General features: G+C 39.2%; 2 protein-coding genes across 5 annotated transcripts; both read left to right on the top strand.

Moving 5' to 3' along the window:
• The first annotated feature begins 11,001 nt into the window (after positions 1-11,001).
• Positions 11,002-17,017, top strand: cnbpb (CCHC-type zinc finger, nucleic acid binding protein b). 4 transcript variants are annotated; one of them, XM_088636856.1, is made up of 5 exons: positions 11,002-11,160; positions 13,817-13,960; positions 14,408-14,470; positions 14,809-15,049; positions 16,011-17,017. In XM_088636856.1, exons 2-5 carry the CDS (start codon positions 13,837-13,839, stop codon positions 16,126-16,128), a joined length of 546 nt encoding a protein of 181 aa, XP_088492982.1. In that variant the 5' UTR covers positions 11,002-11,160; positions 13,817-13,836; the 3' UTR covers positions 16,129-17,017. The 4 variants fall into 4 exon arrangements, with proteins under 4 accessions (XP_088492982.1, XP_088492983.1, XP_088492984.1 ...); XM_088636857.1 differs by having other exon boundaries at positions 14,851-15,049; XM_088636858.1 differs by lacking the exon at positions 11,002-11,160 and adding an exon at positions 11,178-11,346.
• A 146-nt stretch (positions 17,018-17,163) lies between these two features.
• LOC148662104 (uncharacterized) lies at positions 17,164-22,083 on the top strand. The gene is made up of 3 exons (XM_088636855.1): positions 17,164-19,155; positions 19,577-20,644; positions 21,207-22,083. Exons 2-3 carry the CDS (start codon positions 19,586-19,588, stop codon positions 21,519-21,521), a joined length of 1,374 nt encoding a protein of 457 aa, XP_088492981.1. The 5' UTR covers positions 17,164-19,155; positions 19,577-19,585; the 3' UTR covers positions 21,522-22,083.
• Positions 22,084-22,560: the final 477 nt, after the last annotated feature.

Below are 22,560 nucleotides of genomic sequence, written 5' to 3' on the forward strand. Positions count from 1 at the left end.
TTACTCTATTAAAGCTAAAAAGCAGGTTTACATTTTTCTGTTAACTGCCATGAAATCACAGTTAAAAGTTTTCATGTACAAATCGATGAAACACTAAGCTACAGCAGGCTCGAAGTTTTGGGCACCTCCCCTATGCTGTAAATTTCCTCTGTTGAAGTTGCTCATTAAATCAAAAGAGATAGGAAAAGTATCCAAACAAAACTTTATTTTTTATTTCAGGTTTTCTTTCTTACCAGCTCACATCACGTGAACATTTATCATTGATTTGCCCAGAAATAAACAATGGTTGTCTTTTTTCTACTAGTTTCTTGGGTTTACATTCAGTGAAACTCTGTGATAAGGTGATATAATTACAGCTTTGTTTTTAAAGCAACTGTCAATCCACAGATGTTTGAACAATGAAAACAGAATTTTGAAATTGCATTTTTCAAGTATTCATTTTCCCAACAGCACCAGTGACATTATTATTAACAATGAGGTTTTTGGATATTTTTCAACTACCTAATGTTACTGCTGTATGTGAGCGGATTCACTAGGAAATATTGAATAAAGAGTGCAGATACATTTGTACCTCCAAGAGCGTTTGTGAGATAATGTTTTGGAAAAAATAAAATCTCATGAAATTCGGAAAGGCCAACCATTCCAGTTCCTGTTGGCTGCAGATACTGTATGTTTGATACGAGACTCACTCTTGACAAGGTGGAGATCAAACAGAGGTTTGGAAAACAACACTTGTGTAGTTTACCTGCTTTTACCCAGCACTTATTTACATGATATGGGCATGTCATCTTAGCTTCTTTGTCATTCCAGAGAACTAAAATTCAACCAAAAGTGTGTCTGTAAAAGTCTGTCTGTAATTCTGATGTGATATGCTGGACAAATAGCATATACTGGAAATTTTTAATTGGAAAAGTTCTTGTCAGCTTTCTGTCTTGGCCAAACAATTATTCTCTTGGTAATCTCAGCCTACGTAACAAAGTGCACATTTCAGCTTTGCCCAGTACAGATTCTGATATGTGGTAATAACTGATCTTAAAAATAAAAGAATGCAGCTAGGTAAAATCCAGTAATCTTATTAACGTAAGATGCACAGGTTATCTTAGCTTGTGTATGAACTAAGTGGAACTGGTTAACTGCACAAAAACTTCATCTTCAAAATTCTATACCTCTTTATAAGGTGTGTAAGATTGAGTAATCATAACTGAATCTTCCCCGAAGTGCTGTATGAACTGTACATTGTCCAGAGCGACAATTGTGACATGAGCCAGAAAAAAAATCACTGAAATTTGACCTAAATGCTAATGCTGGCATGCTGCTCATATGTTATGTCTTTACAACTAACAGTTGAGCTACTTTCGTACAAATCCCCAAATCTGTAAATGCTTAAAAAGATCAACCTCGGCACAGCACACAAATAATTTCCTTACAACTCAACTCTGATCCATTTCTAAGGCTATTTTCAATATTTTTACATTCCGTCTAATTAAAAAGGCTACAAGCAAACCCTTTCTCTTACAGACGGTAATTGCCAATCATATTTCCTGACATGCTTTATGAAAGGGGGATTAACCCTACCCCGTCTTGCTTTGCTAGAAGACAGAAACTGGGTCATATAATGTCATCAGCAAACCACAATAAAGCTAAAGAGATGAAAACTGAAGTTTCTGCTACAAACAGGCCTGCAACCACAACACAGTAAAGTGAATAGAAGAAACCTCACAACTTGAAGCCTAAATGCCTTTGCGTCACAATTCATTCTCCAGTACTCCAATAGCAAAACTGGACTCAAAAGTGGGATAAAAGTATTCCTCTGCTTTGTAGTTTGTGGGGACACTGAGCTGTATTTATTTTTCATCATAAGAAAATCAGTAAGTTTCTTCGGTTTTGCTTTCAAGTTACTTCTGAGTTTAATGGGTTTGATAGAAATTGGTTTTTGCAGTTGGGAAAATTAATGAGAGAATTTCTGACTTAATCTCCCCATGGCTGCCTTCCCATTCGTTAAAGGGTAAAATGCAGTAGCACGTTATCAGATATGCAATAGGCTGTTACTGTATGTGCGACGCATGCCTTAGAGGTTTCAAGGATGTTTGCTGACAGAAAAGGTTTGCTTTGGTTAACCTTTATGTTTAAATTCACTGACCAAACCCTTAACAAATGTATATTAAAAATTCTGTGTTCCCTCTAATCATCTATATTTAGTTTCTGCTGACGAGGGCACGTGCAGACGTTAGGAGGCTGTTTCCTCTCTTATTTCAGAGCTATGAACCGCACCTTAGGCTAACCCTCTGAATTTCCTTCTCGTGTTTTTTAGCCATTGCAAAGCTTTGCAAGTTTCACTACATTTCAGATTTTTCTGATCTGAACCAAAAGCACCCGTCAAAAGCAACATTAAGCCATTTTGATCCAGGTAATCCAAGTAGGCTGTAACTTATTTCAGAACTGTCTAGCACATATGATTCTCTGTGAACTTGTACAATGTGAATGGATTATTTCTTGGTCATTTATTAAATGACACAGCTCTAAGCACCACAATGAGATGAATAGAAAGCAATTGCATGGCATCGATTTTGAATGGAGGTCATACATTTTGAATTTACGTGCTTTGTAAATGTCGTCTATTTTTAAGGCATGTAGTGCAATTACATGAAACAAACCTTCTTTTTTTGTAAAAAGCAATACATTATGGAGGGTTTTTAGTAAAACGAATTAACTCAGCCCTGCTCCCATCAGTTTTGTGTGACCTGTCAGCTATTGATCAATGGACTAAAGAATCTAACATTTGCCTTTGGTCTAATATAAAACAAGACCAGAATAGCTGTATTGAAAACTCAATATTTTAAAAGAGTAGAGGAATAAACCCATAGAAAGTAAAGAGTGCCACTCTCTGGCTGAAATAATAAAGTGCAAGTTCAAAATCTAAAAAGACTTCCCTGCAGATGGTAACTGGTGGTAAATTATGACTAAAAAGGCAAACTATAAATATTGTCAAAGTTACAAATGTGAGCTGTGAAAAAGACTATTGTACAAGTGTTTATTTTTTAATTCTTGTATTTACACATCTTGCCTTTTTTCTCTGGTGTGTAATCTTACCTGTACGTAGTACATAAGATATTGTTGATTAGTTGACTCATTAAGGTATGTGCAGTAAAACAAATTAAGATTACACGTAACAAAAGGTTTTAAATTAAAGCTAAAAAATGTGTCACTTACTTTATTCCTTTCCAAACTCTCTGTTATTTCACTGGAGATTATATCCAGAGGAATATGAATATAGAATATAAGTTAACATTTATTATATTATTCTTCAGTCTTCGGTCTTTATTCTTAATATTCTTAACAATTTAATCAAAGGTAGAATTTTGCCAACACAAGCTGTGATTTGGCGTCATAGTTAAATGTTATTAGGGAGTTTGAAAAAGACTATTTTTAAGCAGACTAAATAGCATAATCTAATCTAATTAATATATCACGATATTAGATTCAAATTCTACACTTTCATACTGTATCTCTGACTCCACATGGGATGTACTGCAGGTCTATATTTTGAAAGATAATTCATATATAAAAGAGTGCCCACTCTTTCTCTCTCTTAATCTAATTATTCTTAGTCTCCAAATGGTTTTGTAGTCATTTGTTGTGCAGTATATTAAAACAGTATATCCATTGTGAAATACAGTATTTTATCATTAAAAACATAAGTGACCTTTCTATTTTACCCAAAACACAATTTCTATATATTCATATTTATTATCAAATTACACATTCCTGGAAAAATGGTCAAAATTAAAACAAAATAATTATTGTTGCACAAAGTGTTCTTTTTCTTAAGAAGTTAGTGTGATCTTGTTATATAATCATACAGCAACATTCCTTTCTAAATATAATCAATATACCATCTTTTGCTATTTTTTTCAGGTTTGTTTTCAAATCAGTGTACATATGGTAATAATTCAGTTGACACAGGTGCTGCTTTCTGGACATTGAGACTACCATTAAAGCTTTTTCTTGACTTTAACAAAACTAGCTATTTTTAGAAAAGAGACAAAATGAATTGGAAATGCATGTCATCAAAAACCTTGCAGAAGTACAACATAAAAGTATCTTCTGCAGAGACATGCAACTTCATTGCAGTTTCATTCTAAGGTAATAAATCGTCATCTTAATTTCATAATTGTGGTCTGTTTGTACACCACTATTAAAATCCTCTGATGTTAAAGCATGCATCTTAATAACTAAAGCCGCTCCAGGACTGGAGGAAGAACTCACCTGGAGTTGCTGGGACAGGTGTCATTGTTGAACAAGAGCTTTTCCCATCGCAGGCTACCGAGTGCAGGAGAACCTAACATTGTTAACCTGCGGAAGGTGCACTGATTCCCACCCCCAAACTACTTGCACTGCTTCCATTACAAAGCAGAGTCTGAGGGGCAAGCAGCCCGCTTCTCAAAAGGTTACCTTGCTCAAGACTGCGCAGGGGCATGAAGGTGTGAGATTCCTACTGCTCAGTTTCGTTCTGTTGTCGTCCTTTTTGGATTTTTAGAATGATGTTTTTAAACCAAACATAGGCTTTAGGAAGGGCAGCAAATTGCACGTCATCCTCTGAATTCTTAGGAGGCAAACAATGAGAACAGCTCACATGGTCCTCGCTGGAAGATGAGGAGAGGATGTCTGTTAAAGAGCCTAGGAGATCATATTTAAGGTATTCCCCTAAGCTTGCATCATTTTATAACCACAACTGCTTAAGGAAGTAGTAGCAATTCTCTCACCCTCAGAAAATGGATTGAAAACATGATGTCTAATTCAACAGTGTATCATCACCTAATCTAATAATTGATTTATAAACTGATTAAATTGTTCATGAGGAATGAGAATGAGAAATTCATGATTAGGACATAATTGTTCAATTATAAAGAGATGAAAGAGCCCTTGGTCTTATTGTTTGTGATCCATAAAAAACAGTTGAGTTTCCAATGCAGAATCTTTTATTAGTCTTCCAGTGTGTGCTGTTCCAGCCACATTGCCATCTCTGTCAATTTAATTTGTTATCACCTTTAGTGTGTGCACGATTGCTCCCGGTACTCACACTTGATGTTAATTATGAAATGTATTATCAATGAATAGAAGAATTAAGCATAATCCAACATAAAAGTGAATAAGCCTCCTAAAACAAAACAAAGCTAAACAGGAAAATCCGGGGGCACACTGTGGTGCGTAATGGCAAGAAAAATAAATTGTTTATTGCTTCTCCTGCCATCTGAAAATACATCTCATTTCCCTATAGTTTTGTGTTTTTTTTTTCAGGTTGCTTGGAAGATTTTCCTCCGGGCTTGAATGTTGAGTTTCATTTCATATGAGAATGCAAACCACCTTAATAACTACGAACAGTTGCATGTTTCAAACATATTGATCTGGTCTCAAAGCAGACACTTAGGAAGGTAAGCTTGAATGCAGAAAGGGCTGTGGTGGGGGGCGGGGGGCGACTGAAGCACTGTAAGTGCAATGACTCATACATAAACAAGGCATCCTCGCTAACAGAGCTCTCAAGAGGCACAGCCTGGCTCTGAGACCGTTAACTCTTGCATGGCCGATAACCCGTCCATATAAACATCAGATTCATTTTAGCTTCCTAAGGAAGAGGTGACTCAGTTAAATTCAACCACAAACAATTTCTGTGTTACCAGATCAAGAGACAGTTAACATGTTTGTTTAAACATTTGTTAAAAATAATTCTGAGCTCACTCAATAAAACAAGCTCCAGAAGTACTCCAACAAGCTGTATTTGAATGTCTTTAGTGTAAATATGTAAAGGTATTGACATCCTTTGGGTTTCCTCTTTCTGTGACTATGTTCGTGAAAACTGAAGTAACTTCTGAGTATCTTTTTATTCCTCATAAACCTGGAAACTAACAAGCTACAAGTGTTCAAGACAGAGTCCTGCATATACTTTAGTCCTACATTTGAAATGAACCTCTGCTTCATACAATAGGTATTACTGTATATGAACCATTTTCCCAGATCTGAAAAACAGTGTTTGTGTTTCTTACTTTGGACATTATTAATAACTTTATATAAACCCTGTGTTTTTCACTCACAAATGTGTACTTATTGTTGTTTTAAATGATACTACATACTACTCAAATACTTTGGCCATATAATGCGAAGACAGGATTCACTGGAGAAGACTCTGATGTTGGGAAAGATTGAAGGGATAATAAGAAGGGGGTGGCAGAAGTTAAGATGGATAGATAGTATTACTGAAGTAATGAATATGAATTTGCAAGAGCTCAGAGAAGCAGCTGCTGACAGACGGGTCTGGCATGCTAAAGTCCATAAGGTCAAGAAGAGTCGGACTCGACTAAAACGACTAAACACACACACAAACTACTATATCAACTTGACTTCCAAGTGTTTTTCCTTATGAAAAAGTTTTTTTTTTTTCAAATTAATACTATCAATGTATGTTAATCCCGCCTGGTTGTAACCGTTTATTTTATATTAAGGGTGAAAAAGAAATTAAAATGAAAGTAATACCGTGTTTACTATTTGTCTCCCTCAGGTGGCCATGAGGGGAAATAACATAAAAAATGGTCAAAAGAGGAGAGTGAAAGGACACTTTCAAGGAAAGGCATCTACCCTTAGAGTAAGCCCTTATCCATTTCTAATCATGAAGACTTATATGCATAAACTAGGGATGGATTTGAATTCTGACGCTGACAATTGGATCAGCTCAAGATTTTTGAAGTAAGATCATTGCAAATTTTATGGAATATTTTTTTTAATCACTGTATCTAAATATCTTAATATATTCCAGTGAATTTTCTCAAGATTGCTACTTCTTTTAATTGCCATTATATATCATAATGAGCTAATGAGCTAAGTGAGAATCTCCAGACCTCCTCCTGGAGAGCCCCAGTCCAGTTGATCTTACAGGCCACCTGTCTCTTAAATTCGGAAACACTTGGACGTTATTAATCATAATGTCAAAAGAATTTGCTCAATTAAAAGAACTCTTGTACTTAGGGACTGAAGAGTACTAGGGATCAGCTCCTTAAATGATTGTTAAATTACTCACTTGAGTAAATGGCAATTAAATTGTATCAAATATGAAGAAAAAAAATTAATGGAACCTATAAACCATTCTAGATTGGAGCTCTCCAGGTCCTGTGTTGCTAAAGCGTTGCCAGTATATTACAAGACTTTCTTCTCATCCGTTATGTCCACCAAAGCAGCATTTTTTTTATTATTTATGAAAACCGGGTACTTTTATAGCTGTACCTCTGCTTTATCTAGTTATTAGATCGCTAATAGAATGCAGGGAAATAGATGTGCAAAGAACTGAACTGAAGTTCACAGATTGAGTCGGAGTTAGTGTCTGCTAGTTGCAGGATCTCAGATTGATAACAGCAGATGCCTGAAAGTTTAGCAGCTGCCAGGAGGGTCAATTGCATGCATCTGGGAAGTTAGGATCCCTTCTGACCTCTGGACTACTTTAGAACCAGGACTATGATTTATGACAATTTACTGCACCAATATCCCTGAATGTACTCTTAAATATCTCACAGATCATGTGTATAGAGACAAGCAGACTAGAGAAACCCCAGCAACTCTCCACAGACTATCTGTGAACAGTCTCTTCTGTGGTTTCATGGTTTATGGAAACTTGTAGAATCTGACAAAGTGCTTTTCAAAAGCACTGCTTTTTCTACAATCTGGCCAATCACATCTGAAAAAGGGATGATAATATATTTTTTAAATGCTTTTCCTTTGATTTTCATAGATTATAATATACTTGTCATTGCGGCAAATTCTGTGAAGGCTAGATTGTTGTTTTCCTGCCAAGCCATTAGTCACCAATGAGCAGTAAAAAAGAGGAAAGAAAAATATTTTGAAATTATGTTATATAGCCCTGTCAGAATTATTTTGTTAACTCCAGACCTTAATATTGTCCTGTATGTCTCATGCCACAGATGTCAGGCCAAAGGTTCAGTGATTGTTTTTTACATGTATGGGATATGAAAATATCGTTAGAACACACAATTGGTTATAAATAAAGGAAGTCCTCATTTCGGAATAAACTGATCTAGATAATTCAGTTGCTAGAAGACAGTAGATTTAGCAGCCTATTGGAGGATGCCAGTCATTCAGTTTCAGTAACATGATTTGTTCAAGGTATTTGTGACTCTTTGTATGAAGAAGGGCCTCCAGTTTGGGGTTTTAAAATGCAGTTGGTTTCCACTTGTGTCTTCCTGTTCCACTCTTAATTGCACAGACATATATTGGATGGGATTTGAAAGCACCTTTAAGGATTTTGAAAACTTGAATCAAGTCCACCTGACTTCCTCCCTGTTCAGCAATCAAGAGATTACTTTTTATCTGTGAGTGTAAGGCATTTAATTCAACTTGGAAATTTAGCATACCAGATTGTTATTCTTTGACCTAATTTCAGACAGACATACAATATATTTTTGTGGTGACCAATGCTGTTACTGTGTTCTCCATGAGGTCTTACAAACGCATTTGACAATTTCAACATAACTCGATTTCCTTTGGAAGATTTTTGATAATATTGTTCTTAAAAATGAATAATTATTTTTGCTGTTATAAATAAAAATATTTTAAGCCAATGTACGGTTAAAGGAACTGATCTTTCTTTGGTTTTGCTTTTATCGAAATTTGTTATCTATTGTTTCTTTAACATTAGGCTAGCTGTAGTCTAATGAGGAGCTTCCCCATGTGTGGGGCGCAAAATAGAAAGCGAGAGCTCATTAAATAGGAAAGCTCCAAGGTGATTTTATGGTTATCGGGGAGTCATTACGCCTTTATTATTCAGGGTTACCCCAGCAACAACACTATAACCAATCAGTGTGCACATATCCTGTTTTTGTCTCTTCTGGCTGGGAGGATAACGAGCACTGAAAAAGGCGAAATATACAGAGCGACATATTATAAATAACGGTAACAAATGAACTTCGCTGAAATGTAGCCGGAAACTAAATAAACTATTTTTTTTCTATTTGTTTTAAAATACAAATCTTAGGCGATTAGACTCCTATACTGGGACCTGAATAATAATAATAATAATAATCGCCTGAATAAGCTATGTACATTAAGTTCAACACTCAGATTGCAATGCTTTCTGATACTGTTTCTGTATTTCTAGTTTTAGAGATGAAATGGCGCTGGGGCCATTTTTCCACAAAAACACTTTTCTTTTCGTTTCTCGCTTCCGTCACGGAAATTACGTTTGACCCGCTGCTGTTAGGCATAGTGGGAAATGTAGTTTGTTACAATTGGTAGCTGGTCTGTGATCTTGCGTGTGTAGGAGAATGGTTGATATGAGACAATCACTCATAAAACAGAAAACAGACTGCAAAAGAACGGATGGAAGGATGGCCCTTAAAATTTCACACTTAGATATGTCAAGTCTGGCCATATTTTGTTATTTTTTTATTTCCTCTTTGATATTTAGTTTATGTAACTCGGTCCGATGATTTACTGTACATAGCCAGTTGGGGGCTGCTTAACCCCTTGCTACTGTAAGTACAAAGCACACGCAATCACCTACACAGTGTTAAGCATTTCATGCATGAGTAAATAAAAGTGTAATTGCAGAAATATCATTCTAAACAAGCCAACTGCTTGTCCCTCTAATTGTCTTAAGTACTTTTCTTGATTAACTCTCCTTTGTACCTTTCTATCCCCAGGATAAGAGCTGTTGCAATAATAAGTTAATGGATTTCTATCGATTAGCTGGAACTGGCATCTACATCAATCCATCCACTTTCTATCCTTCTTATCCAATAAGGGTCACAGGGGGCTGGAGCCTGCCCTGGCAAACAATGGGAGCAAGTCAGGATACGGGCTGGACAAGGACGCCAGTGCATCACAGGTCACAGACAAGCACAAACACGCACAACGGGGCCAGTTTTAAAGAAGTCAATTAACCTTCCAGTATGTCTTTGGACTGTGGCAGGAAACTGGAGCACCAGGAGGAAACCCATGTAAACACAGGGAGAACATGCAAACTCCATGTAGATAGCACCCCAGGAACTGAACCCAGGACCCCAGTGGTGGGAGTCTGTGTTAATGCTAAGCACTGCACCACCTTGCCTCCCTACATTTTAATCCCAATTTTTAATAATCGCATATCTTATAAACCTGTGTCCTAACAATGTGGTCTCTGGTGGTTTTGAAACTGCCTGAATTGTAAGACACTGGTTATAAATCATAATAAGTAAGGTGTTACCACCTTGTGTCAAAAGCTACGCAATTCTAGACTTGGTCAGCTCTGGGATGGGCAACCTTAGGGAAACCGTAGTGATGGTGGTGGACCAGTAGGTGGCAGTGTTTCGCCGGGATAAGATACTAACCCCTTCCCCATTATGGTGACAGTAGGGGACACCCTGCTGTATGCAGTAGTAGTAATAATAATAATAATAATAATAATAATAATAATAATAATTGCTTACACTTATATAGCGTTTTTCTGGACACTCCACTCAAAGCGCTTTACAGGTAATGGGGACTCCCCTCCACCACCACCAATGTGCAGCATCCACCTGGATGACATCAGCGATCAGAGCAGAGTAATGAAGCCAATTCATAGAGTAAGGTACCGAAAGTGGATGAGGGACTAAACTGGGGTCCCCCAGTACAGCACGGTCGTTTTACTATTACTACTTTACTACGTTTACTATTGCATCTCTTAACACACCCTTCAACGATCATGTGTGGACCGTTCAACATGTGTCCAACGTGTTAGATATTTCTTTAGCCATCTCCCATCACGTTATTATTTTTATTTATTTTTTTCCCTTTCTTATATTATGACGCTGAAGAGAAAGCAAGCCACCATTCCCCAGGCCAGGGACAGGGTGCGTGTACGAAGGGGGGAAGGGTCATTCATTCTTTCTGTTCGGGTTTTTTTTTTTCTGACAGCGGAAAAGAGGAGGGCATTTCGAAGGGAAAGGGGCCTGTCGGTGATTCGGCGCTTTCCGAAGGTGGGGTCCCCGGGCGCCCTCACATCATTGGCTGGCGAGGGGCGGGGAGACGGGCGCCGTGTGCAGAGGAGGCCCCGGACCGGAGAGTCGTGTGCAAACCGCGTGTGGCGCAGCGGAGAAGAGGAGGAACCGAAAATAAACAGCGGCGAGTCACGTAGCGAAGGTGAGTGCACTAAAAGGACGAAATAATTCCCGAAATAACACAATTGTTGGCGTCCGTGCCACCATCCCGCGGTCCTCCGAGGTCCCTCCCGACCGGGAATCCGAAGGGAGCAGCGGTCGCAGGCGCCCCGATACCCGAGCGTTTCGAGGAGCGATATTTTTTTTTTCCTTTTTCGGGGGGGAAAAGGTAAACAAGTATTTCTGACGGCGCACTTTGGCCTACTGCGTCAGGCTCGGCGCGGGAAACTGCCGGGAGTTTAACCGATCACGGTATTTTCGCGAGGAAAAGGCCGATCTGTCCGCAGGCGGCTCGGGGGTAGAGAGGGCGCCGTGCTAAATTTGGCGGCGTGCAAGCGTGGTTTTCCGGGGTGGTGGTGGTGGGGGGTTATTTCGCGTCCTCCCGGGCCTCTTCGTAAGGTTGAGCCGCGCTGCTGATGAGGGCCGCAGGCGTGGGTGGGCGGCGCGCAGAGTGGAGCCGCAGTCTCCCCCACCCCCAGTGTGGTGCTGCTTGAGCCGGCGAGCCGATTCTCGGCAACGTGAAGTCGAGGGAGGATTTAAAAATAAAAACCCCGGTTTAGACGCCCCCCCCCCCCTCCGGAGTTGTTTTTTCGGTAAGTGCCGAGACGGGTAGCGGGGAGCGAAGAAGACGGGGCCGAGGCGCATCATCTCGAAACGGGGGCACCATGTGTCTCGTTTTCTTGTTGCGGGCGCTCCGGGGTTGCTCTGTTAACGGTATTGGGAAGCGTGCGCCCCCTTAAAACATAGTAATTGCCCCCCCCATCCGTGGTGGAGCAGGAATTGGGGTTGGGGGGGGGGGAAATACCCCTCGATCGTGCGGTTGAGCTGAGCACGTAAAAAGTTGGGAAACGTGGGACAGAAAACGATCTAGTCAGCGCTCCCGGGAAGCGTGCTGCCTCGACGGCCCGGTTGATTTTTTTTTTCCTCTCTCTCTTGAGTTTTAACCTCTCCAAACGTGCTCCCAGTATTTTTTTTTTTGTAGTCGGCGATGTAAATCACATCTCAAACGTCCCCAAAAAAATCGTTAGCGCTTCTTTTTTTTACCCTCTCGGCTCACATACACTCCTGTTAATTGTAGGCCCAGCGCTTCGGCCTGTTCTTTCGTTTTAGTTTTAACTTGTTACATATAAGGAGTGAAGAGGTTTTCATTTGTTGTTGGTTTTTTTTTTTTTAGGATTCCTGCTTTTTTCGTGTCAGATACGGACGGAATGGTTTTATGTATTAAATGTATATACCCGATTGTTATTTCTAACCTGGAAAACGAGGACGAGTGACCGCTTTTCCTTAATCCTTGGAATGTTACAGGTCACGTAAAATAGATTAAAGTTGCTTCTGGATGTGTTTCAGAAGCGTTTACAAAAGGCCCACCGCGAAAGGATTAAGATAAAACGACTAAGCTCAAAGGGGCTTCTTATATCGCCGGTATTTTTTGTAACGAAATCGGCCAATCGATTGGATTTCTGAACCGTGAGTCAGAATCTGGCCTCCCGAGCCTCGTTTTCTTAGGGACGTTCAACGTGCTTCGGTGTTAACTGACACGGTTATTGCTTTTAACTTTTCCTTTAATCGCTCGTCGACCATTGGTAAAGGAGGTTAAGTTAGCAGGGGTTAACAGAATATATTGACATTTTCCGTCTTTTAAAGGATTTCATAACCTTATCCGACATACCGTTCTAGTCTCCGAGAATCTTAAAGCAAGCTAGCGTTCCTCCCTCGACGTTATATTTGTTCGAAAAAAAGTAGTATTTTCCTTAAGTAAACGGACTTAAACGAAGTATTATAATGGCCATAGAATTCATCATCTTCGTGGCTCTAAATAGTAGATCATGGCATTTGAATTCGTCATAAGTGCCACTTCTACCACAGGTTTCGATTTGAACTGATCACACTCAACTGACATGAATGAAACTTAAAAAGGGGGTATTAGCAGGAGTCGTTAATATAACTTTTAATGGAAAATTGATTAAAATTGAGGTTTTGAAATTCTGTGGTTAAAGAACCTAGTTGAGTTAGTGTAGAAGCTCGGTCTTGTGATAATTTGTGTAAAGCATTTAGTGTGATGGGGGACCAGTTTGCAGGAGTTGAGGTACTTTGTTCTCTGTTTGCGCACACGGGTAACTGTCGGGTTCGATCTCAAGTAGAATTAAAAACCTTAACATCTTGGGAGCAACCCCCTTGATGTTTCTCATTCAATTAAAGAATTCAGTGTGGAAAAGATACCTAGAGTTCCTACATGCCCAAACGCCATCGTTGGCACTGTCATCATGTAGTAAATCTCTTCAGAGGTCTGTCCTCATTCACTTATGAAGCGCTCAGTTCATTATCGCCTGCCAATTTAGGAAACCCAGTCCCTTTCGGTTTGGGACAGTTCAGCCTGATGTGAAAAGTAGCTGGTGGCTCATTTTGGAAAGTAACCTTCCTTTCATGTAGGAATTCCCTCGTCGTTGTTGTTGTTGTTGTTGTTGTTGTTGTTTGGGGCTTTGGGAGTTTATTCAACGAAGAGGTGAACAGGTTGTGGTCCGAAGGTCTTTTGGGAGCCCGCTTCCTGCTGGGTTACAGGCCTTGGGGTGGGGGTGGTCCGAGCGATTCAGCGGGCACTTCTGAAAGGGCCCCCCTCGGCCCGTGTCTTTTCTCGGCAGTGTGCTCACAGACAGTGGAAATGAGCAGCAGCGAGTGCTTCAAGTGCGGCCGCAACGGCCACTGGGCCCGTGACTGCCCCTCCGGTGGGGGGCGCGGACGTGTGGGCAGGAGCCGTGGCCGGGGAGGGTTCACGTCGGCGAGAGGTAAGTCCGCGCCGCAGGGGGCGGAGCGGGCGGGCAGCGTCTCTCCGCGGGCTCTGGTCAAGGAGCAGTGGTTTAAGAAGTCAGAAAACGGGAAATCTCTGCTCTTCTCCATCGGGCTTTGATGATCTGTCCTGTTGCTGGATTGGATTTCTCCACCTGTTGTAAAACGGTATTGAATTAGGAACATCATTCAATAAAAAAATCTAATTCCTATGAATAATTCTTAAGACGTTATTAAGAATAAGGATTCATTCTTCATAAGAATAATAAATCCCCCTCCCGGTGTTTTGAATTAAATAATTCTTTATAACACCAAGAAAAGTGATGGGTGATGTTTTCGGTGCTTTTTCTAGAGTTCATCTTATCACTTTGTGGTACGTCGGGGGAGAACTAGTCATGTCTGAAATGTGCAGAATGGTTTAGATGCAAAACTTGTTTCTCTTTCAGACATCTGCTATCGCTGTGGAGAGCCAGGCCATGTTGCCAAGGACTGTGAACGTCAGGAGGATGGTAAGAATGTTTTTCTGTTGAATCCTTATGTACTTTTTACATGAGTAAAACGGCATTCAAGACATTTTGAATTGGCATATTGTATGCACATGTGTATTGTATGTTAGATTAACTGGATGATGTTTAGTCTTTTTAAGTATCAAGGGAATTTAGGGGTAGTCATTTTGAAAAGGGGGTTTTAATGGCTAAATCTTTGGGGAATTTGTATTTATTACGGTTTTTCATCTTTGAGAATTAATGTTTGGTAACTGGTCTGATGTGTGAATTACAAAATGCATTGCATAAAGCATTTTTCACCAATTTAATCTTTAATCAATCTAGCATGTTTTTGTTTTCAGACGGTTTTTGGCATTACACATCAGAGCATACTTCTTTTCCAGCATGCTACAACTGTGGCAAAGGCGGTCATATTGCAAAGGACTGCAAGGAGCCGAAAAAGGAGAGAGAGCAGCACTGCTACAACTGTGGCAAACCAGGCCATCTGGCCCGTGACTGTGATCACGCAGATGAGCAGAAGTGCTACTCTTGTGGAGAGTTTGGTCACATTCAGAAAGACTGCACCAAAGTGAAGTGCTACAGGTAAATGGGGCCATCATTTGCAAGGACTTCTGTGCCAGTGCTGCCTGCATGTTGACATTGTAATCATGGAATTGTGAGGAGGGGCTTTGAAGTGGTGAAAAGTACAATTGATATTCAGACAATGTTTTTAGCCTTTTTGAATGTTTGTGTAATAAAATAGATATTCCCAACATTATTTCCCAGTCTCTTCTTTTGAGCTTTATGATTTTGTGCATAGTAGCAAACCTTAACTGTGGGTATTGAATTTAAAAAGTACAGAAGGTCAAGGAGTCAAAGTTATCTCTTGTAAGTGGTTTGTAAGGATTGTCGGCAATTTGTTTTTGTAATTTCTAGGGAGTGGTCTGAAATATGGGTTACAATGTTAAAAAAAAGTGTTAAAATATTAGCACTTTTGGCATTTTCATTAGACCACCCATGCCACAGGAGGAGCTTGCAATAAAAGTAAATCTGTGAAAACATGTACAAAACTGCTGTGCGTGTCATTTTTGAGGTTGACCTGCAGCACACAAAGAACTGAAAATGAAAAAGGAAGAGATTTCTTTTGTAATCGAGTGAATTGGGGCTTTGGTTCTGAAACATCCTAAAACAAAGTTTTGCATTCAAATCTAGTGTACAACATTATCTTTTCTTCTCTGTCTTGTATTTCTGTACATCTATTCACCTGATATCAACTTAGATCTCATTAGATCTTTTCATTATTCTTGTGGTAGTACCTGGTATATCATACACAGGATACATCTTACATAAAATACACATCATTAGCTGTATATAAATTAGCTGGTCATTTGTCAGTGCTGTCATCTCAAGTTTTACTGACCTTCTTGGTACTCTTGCAGTCCTAGGTACAAAATTAAGATGTTGATTTTTTTTTTTTTTTGCTTGAATGACCCCAGGATTGGCTGAATGTGTTTGGTCTTGAAAGGGGAGCATTGGAATTAATTGTGATTTCTTCTTCTTGAAGGTGTGGTGAAACCGGTCATGTTGCCATTAACTGCAGCAAGACGAGCGAAGTCAACTGCTACCGCTGTGGCGAGTCTGGGCACCTGGCAAGAGAATGCACCATCGAGGCCACAGCTTAATCCTTTTCCTTTGTCGCCCCTCCTTTTTCTGATTGATGGTTGTATTATTTTCTCTGAATCCTCTTCACTGGCCCAAGGTTGGCAGATAGAGGCTAGTCCCAGGCCAGTGAGCTTTACTTGACATGTAAAAGGAGGAAAGGGGTGGAACAAAATCGACTTTCTGCATTTAATACAAAAAAAATGTTTATGTTTAGTTTGGTAGAGGTGTTATGTATAATGCTTTGTTAAAGAACCCCCTTTCCATGCCACTGGTGAATAGGGATTAATGAGTGGGAAGAGACGAGTCAGGAAAGCCCTCTCCGGGTTCTTCGAAGCGATCCTGAGTGAGGGGGGAAAATGAAATCGTGGAAGCCTGAGTACTTCCATGTATGATTTAATTTTTTGGGTGGAAAAATGTTGGCCTAAAGGTGTTTGACCTCGGAAGCAGTACACAACATGATACATCAGTCTCGGGGCCCTACCAGCAGTACAGCTAAGTGGGAGATAACTGAAAAGAAATGTTAAGAAACCTGTTTAATTTCTGCAAATTATTAAAAGAAAAAATCAGTTCTAATTGTTTTGTATGAACAAGCCGCATGCAGCTACAGCATCGGCGTCGGAGACACATTAGGTCAAAGTTAGTCTCAGATTTTCAAAGTAGTCATTTAACCCACAGTGGAGAAAAAAAAACTTCAAGAACAGTTGAAAGCAGAATTTGAAGTAACTCGAGTAAGAAGAATGTTTTCACAGAAATCAAAATGTTATTTTTGTACAATATATCACTTAGACTACTGTAAAAATCATTTGCTTGTACTCGGTTTTTAAGTCGGAAGGTAAACGCAACTGAAGTCCTAGAACATAGAAATGTAATTTTAAACTATCAATAAAGCTGGAGGAGGAAGGGGAGAAAGACTGAAGTTTTATTTCTTGATGACTTTATTAACTTTTCTTCTGCTGTTGATATTTCTCCTAAGCTGGTAAGACCACACAAGCACCAAGGTTATTTATGACGTTCTTCTAAATGAATATGATCTGAACTGTAAGCTCACCTTTTTATTGTATTCTTATGATTTCTTTTCAAAAAAAAGAAAGGCTGCTTTTAAAAAAATGAACATGTTTTTAAACCTGACATTTGGGTAACACGCAACCACAAATCTTCAATGAATACACCTACGTGTTTGTTTTTCAGATTCCCACTTCTTAACAGACTATTGATCTAACAGATACACATCATCTGCATTTTAGAACAGTTTCACTGAGTAGGCTGAAAGACATGGATTAGCTCCAAATTTACAACTGGAGTTTGTATGCTGAGGTTCTGAACAACAAGCCGAGCAGAAACCAGTTGAAAGAGCTGTTTTAAGGCCCTTGTCCTTAAACCCTGAAATTGGTGAACCTTAGTGCTAAATAAGGATATAAACATCTTGAGTTGTTTTTTTTTCCACTAATCTTAATATTGATTCACCTTTTAGGCTTCCTGGGTGCTTTTTATCGCCTGAATACATTAAATTACTACACGTGCTTCCTGGAATACTAATATGCAACATATTTGTAATTCAACCTAAACTGCTGTTTTTCATTTATTGTGCAGTAAGGGAATTTTCTGTATATGAATTAAATGAAAGTTGCTTGAAAACCAGCTGGTATTGCTGACGAGAGCATCAGATTAATTTTTGATGAAAAGGAATTCCCCAGGTGCACAGAAAAAGATGTTTCAAATTAATGGTGGAAACAAATCGGTAAATCCGCTTTCACTAGAGAGTTAGTGGTTGTGCTAAATTTGCAAGAGCCCGAGGTTTCCATCTCGTTCAGTTGTTCAGATCAGTTTCAGTGCTGCAGTTCTTTCTGGTGACCCGTAGTGTAAATATAGCTAACCTAAAAAAAGAATGTGCTCTGCTATAGCCAATATTTAAGGCATCTGAACTGTTTCCTGAGAATTCATGTTTTCCTGAGTATTTTTGATCCGCCACTTGGTCACTTTTTTTGGACTGAGACATGGTTTTTCCATAAATAATAGCTAATTCTTTCTTCAGTGACGACTTAGATCTGGGAGGCAAAGCTCTATAACTGCTATTGCTTTAATGTCATGAAATGAATACTCTACAGGTCCTTGAAGTATAACCAATATAGAGGTCTCACTGGTGCTTAGCGATTGTACTGTTCTTTTCATTGTTAAATAAAATGGACAGTAACCTATATGTAGCAATTAATTAACTTTTTTAACACTATTAACATACCATAACCTGGAAATACATCAATTCGAATCAATAAATTTTGACCTGAGTAGAGGTATTTGTTCTTATGCAGTATTCTTTACATTGAGAAAGCATTATAATATGTTTTGTTAGGTTCCATTTAATAATCCTGCTACAGTTTGGTGTTTGCCAGTTTTAAAGTTTGTATCTTTTGATAACGGTAAAAGATTCCGATCAATATTTTACATAAATTCCACAGATAAAGAAGTTGAGAAACGGGCTTCACAAAGTATTAGTCAATTCGCGGCTCTGGTTTCTCTCACCTGTTCATGCTTTGTTCTCTTTAAAGACTTTCGTAGTTTTGATAATTACGCAGTCTTCAGTCATCAGAAATCTGAATACACTGTTTACTGTTGTGTTATAGATTTATATAGATTGCAGAAATACTTGATTACATTGTGAGTTCATAAGTGAATTGGGTTTTTAAAATGGTGTTTTCTCATTAGTAGCTAGAATATATGTAGGCTACATCAGAAACCTGAATCTTTTTATGCAGATAAATATGATGTTTTTAGAAGATGTAGCTGCCAGTCATGGTGATTTTTGTCACAGATGGAGAAAAGCTGAAGTATGAAATGGGTTTGGTGCTTCCAGTGAAACGCTCACTGCTGCTGAGCTCAGACAATGTAACTGGATCCCCGATCACCTGGTCTCCATCAACAAAGGCAATGCTTTCGTCACTGAAGATACAAGAGACCTGAGCAGCTGAAAAAAGAGTCACAGAAAAGAGACTTACAGGATCTGAGGGACTTGCGAGAACCGTCAGAACCTGGAAGTGCCCTGCTAACTGGAGGTAAGAACGTTCTGTGGCCTTATCTTCATTTCGCAATAAAATTGACTAAATCTGCTGCTGCATGTGGATGAACAACAAGACAAAGCAATGATGTCTACGCCAAATCTTGACCATTACTGTTTTAGTTTTGGACTCAAGCTTTTGTAGAAATTAGCTGGTCTTGCTGTATGTATGTGCGTGCTACACAGTAGTCTTCACACTACTGCAATAAGCAAGGGTCAAGTTTTATTGTAGAACGAAAAAAAACAACTTATGTTTAGGTCTAAGACCTTCATGTTTGAATTTCCAAGTATGCACACAATGCATTGCTATGATAAAAAGCTCAAACTATATTAGAATATTAAGTTTAGCATATGAATCTATAAAAAATAATTTGATAAGAAGACTGCATCCTCAATATGTTTTTCTAAAACGGTTCTAGACTGCCAAGATGATAACAATCAAGGCACTAACAGTCCACGATGAGTTGCATCAAGAGGAGCACTGCACGCAGGTCAGGAACGAAGACAGTAAAAATGAGAATGGTAAAGATGAGACTGGGGAGAGCCACAGCACTGGCTCTGTTAGATCTCTAACCAGGGACATAGAGAAGCCTTGGGTGAGAACAGACAAAGTGGGACAAGAGGTCCCTTTTGAAAATGAAGACCAATCTCATGCAAGTCTGCTGGCAGCATCTCATCCACAGGACAGCCTGAGTAACCTGATTTACCATGCGTCTCCGCTGGAGTCTATAAAAGAATTGGATGAGATGGATGTAAGGGAAGAACAAGTGTCTGAACTAGAGAGGAGCCCTGGAGACGGGGCTGTTAAAATCAAACAGCAGGACACTGATGATGGCTTCCCACTACAATCTGAGAAGGAAAGGTGTGAGGTACAAGCTGGATCAAATCCTGGAGCTGTCCTCATAGGGCAATCAGTCTTTGAGGAGACCTTGGAGTCTACAATCATGTGTGACGAAAATGAGCCTCTGGGCCCGGCAGGAAAAGATTTGTTGCAGGTCACTCCTAATGGTGAGCATCACCAGAAGGAATCACACAAGGCTCTTGTGCTGGCAGACGACAGGTGGGAGCGAGTGTCTTCATGTGCATCTGACGAAAGAGAAATTCAACAGGAACTGAAAGAGCACCACCAGTCAACAGAGCAATGTGGCAAAGATGACAGAGATGGTGTCATGGAATGTAAAGGAGATCGACTAAGTCCTCCAGAGCCTTCTATTCAGGAGCTGCAGGACCCTGAATTGAAGCACGAATCTTACCAGAGTGAAAATAACAGACTGTGCAATAAGGTGAAGGATTCCAAAATGAGAATAAGAGAACTGGAGATCGAGCTGTGCACAGAGAAAAGGAAATCTGAGAGCCATGCACACAGGATCAGAGAACTGGAAATGGAAATGTCCAACAGCTCCCTAATTGGCGTTCTGACCGAATGCAAGACCAAAGTGGAGCAATTGGAGGAGCTCAGATATTCATCACGTGAACTGATGATCCAAGTAAGTTAAATGTGCTTGAGGATGCTTTTCTATAGCATGAATGACATCATGCACTATTTTGCATGACTATTAAAAACATTGCTAGAATTTGTTCCAATGCCGTATTAATCACTTTTTATTAGGATCATAGAAAACAGATAATGCCCTAAAGATGGCTAAAATCTGGGCACCCACATTCTCATTTAGTTTATTTTCTTTGCCTTTCATAAAAATGTATGCTACCTAACAGCTAGATCAAAAGTTAAACAATTTGCAGAAAAGACCATCACCCATAAATCCTGAACAGTTGTAAATTAAACACAAATCATGCCTGTTTGTTTTCAAGTCCCTTAGACTTCTAAAGACTTTGAATTTCCAAAGTAAGATTTATACAAAAGCTGTTGCACTACTTCTAAATTACCTTAGATCTTCCATTTCAAATGTCTCTCCCCACCTGTTTACAATATTGACAGACTACATACAGAAGCTTTCAACCCTATTTAGTAAAATTACAATGTCCCTCCTGAAAAGGCAATTACTTGAGACTTGTAATTCAAAGACCTTAAGTATTCACTCATTACAGCTGCAGGAGGCAAACAGGATTGCAGCGTGCCTGAAACAGAGGATTTTCCACCTGGAGGAGGAGAGGATGTTGAAGCAGCAGCAGCTTGTTAATCTGGGAGAAGAACTCGAGGGTTCCAGGATAGCTCTGGAGCAGAAGAACAGGGAGATGGTCAAGGTCAAGGTGCAGGTCCAAGCCCTCAACGAAGAGCTCGAGAGGACACAAGACAAAAAGCTTTGTCCAGCAGAATGCCTTTCCAACGGTCACACTGTTAATCAGCCTCACAGACGATCAAGAAATGATACTAATGACTCCAAGGTTTGTGCACTCTTGTGATAGCAGTTAAAACTAGAAAGGACATCACAGAATGAACTTTTTCCCCCGAGTGAAGTAATTAGTTTGTAAAAGTGAAGTAAAATTGAGGTGTGGGAGACATGAGACAACTGTAAAGTGTGGCAACATCAACAAAGGTTCATATGTTGCACATGAGGGAAAATTTCACAATTGTGCCATCTTTGGCAAACACCAGAACATTTTTTGCTTAACACAAATATTCATTTTAGAGTGCCATTATTTCAAATACAAATTTGGTTCATTTGCATAATTTACTTGCTGCACATAGAAATACCTAAGATTACTGGTCAAACCAAAACTGTGACTTTTAAAAACACTGGTATACTAAATTAGAATATGAGTATATATTATTGACAGTCTACCTCTTAATCTCAATAAAGTGGATAAAAGACCCCGTAGTACCTTTTATAAAAGATAGCTGTCTCAGTCTTTTCTGTTTTCCTAATATTTTTTTACACTTACACAATTCATTGTTTTTTTTTGCAATTAGAATTTCTGTAAAAAAAAAACACACCATAACCCCTTAATTTATTAATATTTCAATAGTCTAAGGGGTCATCATGAAATATGTTACCGATATGCACTCCTGTTCCTGAGGGGTTGCTGCCTCATCTGGTTTTCATCCATGGCTGCCCTGGTCTATTGTATATTTCCATTTTCCAGGTTTTTACTCAGTGAATATGATAAATTATCCATAAAACCTATAAGACTGCAGGCATCCAGGATTAAATATGAGTTTTTTTTCTACCTATAAGGTAGATACCTATAGCCACCTTATACACAGTGATTTGGTTTTTCCAACTTGATCTGGAAGATCAAGACATTGGCTTTGTGTTTACCTGTAGGCAGTTACGGCAAAAATACAAACAAACACCTCACCTGAACTTCAAAGGCCTCTTTAAAACTCAGTGGTCCATTACCACGCTGTCTTTCTTCACTCGATGACATACTAATAATAAGTTATTATTTTTCTTCACTTTCATTGTTGATCAGATGATTGTTATGGTTGTACTAGCAGTAG

Source organism: Lepisosteus platostomus, chromosome 6, assembly GCF_059453375.1.
Source record: "Lepisosteus platostomus isolate fLepPlt1 chromosome 6, fLepPlt1.hap1, whole genome shotgun sequence".
In the NCBI taxonomy this organism is placed as follows: Eukaryota; Metazoa; Chordata; class Actinopteri; order Semionotiformes; family Lepisosteidae; genus Lepisosteus; species Lepisosteus platostomus.

Coding starts and splice junctions, on each gene's coding strand:
- LOC148662104 (XM_088636855.1), top strand. CDS start 19,586: ATGATAACAATCAAGGCACTAACAGTCCACGATGAGTTGCATCAAGAG. Junction 20,645..21,206: donor CACGTGAACTGATGATCCAA/GTAAGTTAAATG, acceptor CACTCATTACAG/CTGCAGGAGGCAAACAGGAT.
- cnbpb (XM_088636856.1), top strand. CDS start 13,837: ATGAGCAGCAGCGAGTGCTTCAAGTGCGGCCGCAACGGCCACTGGGCC. Junction 13,961..14,407: donor AGGGTTCACGTCGGCGAGAG/GTAAGTCCGCGC, acceptor TTTCTCTTTCAG/ACATCTGCTATCGCTGTGGA. Junction 15,050..16,010: donor ACCAAAGTGAAGTGCTACAG/GTAAATGGGGCC, acceptor TTCTTCTTGAAG/GTGTGGTGAAACCGGTCATG.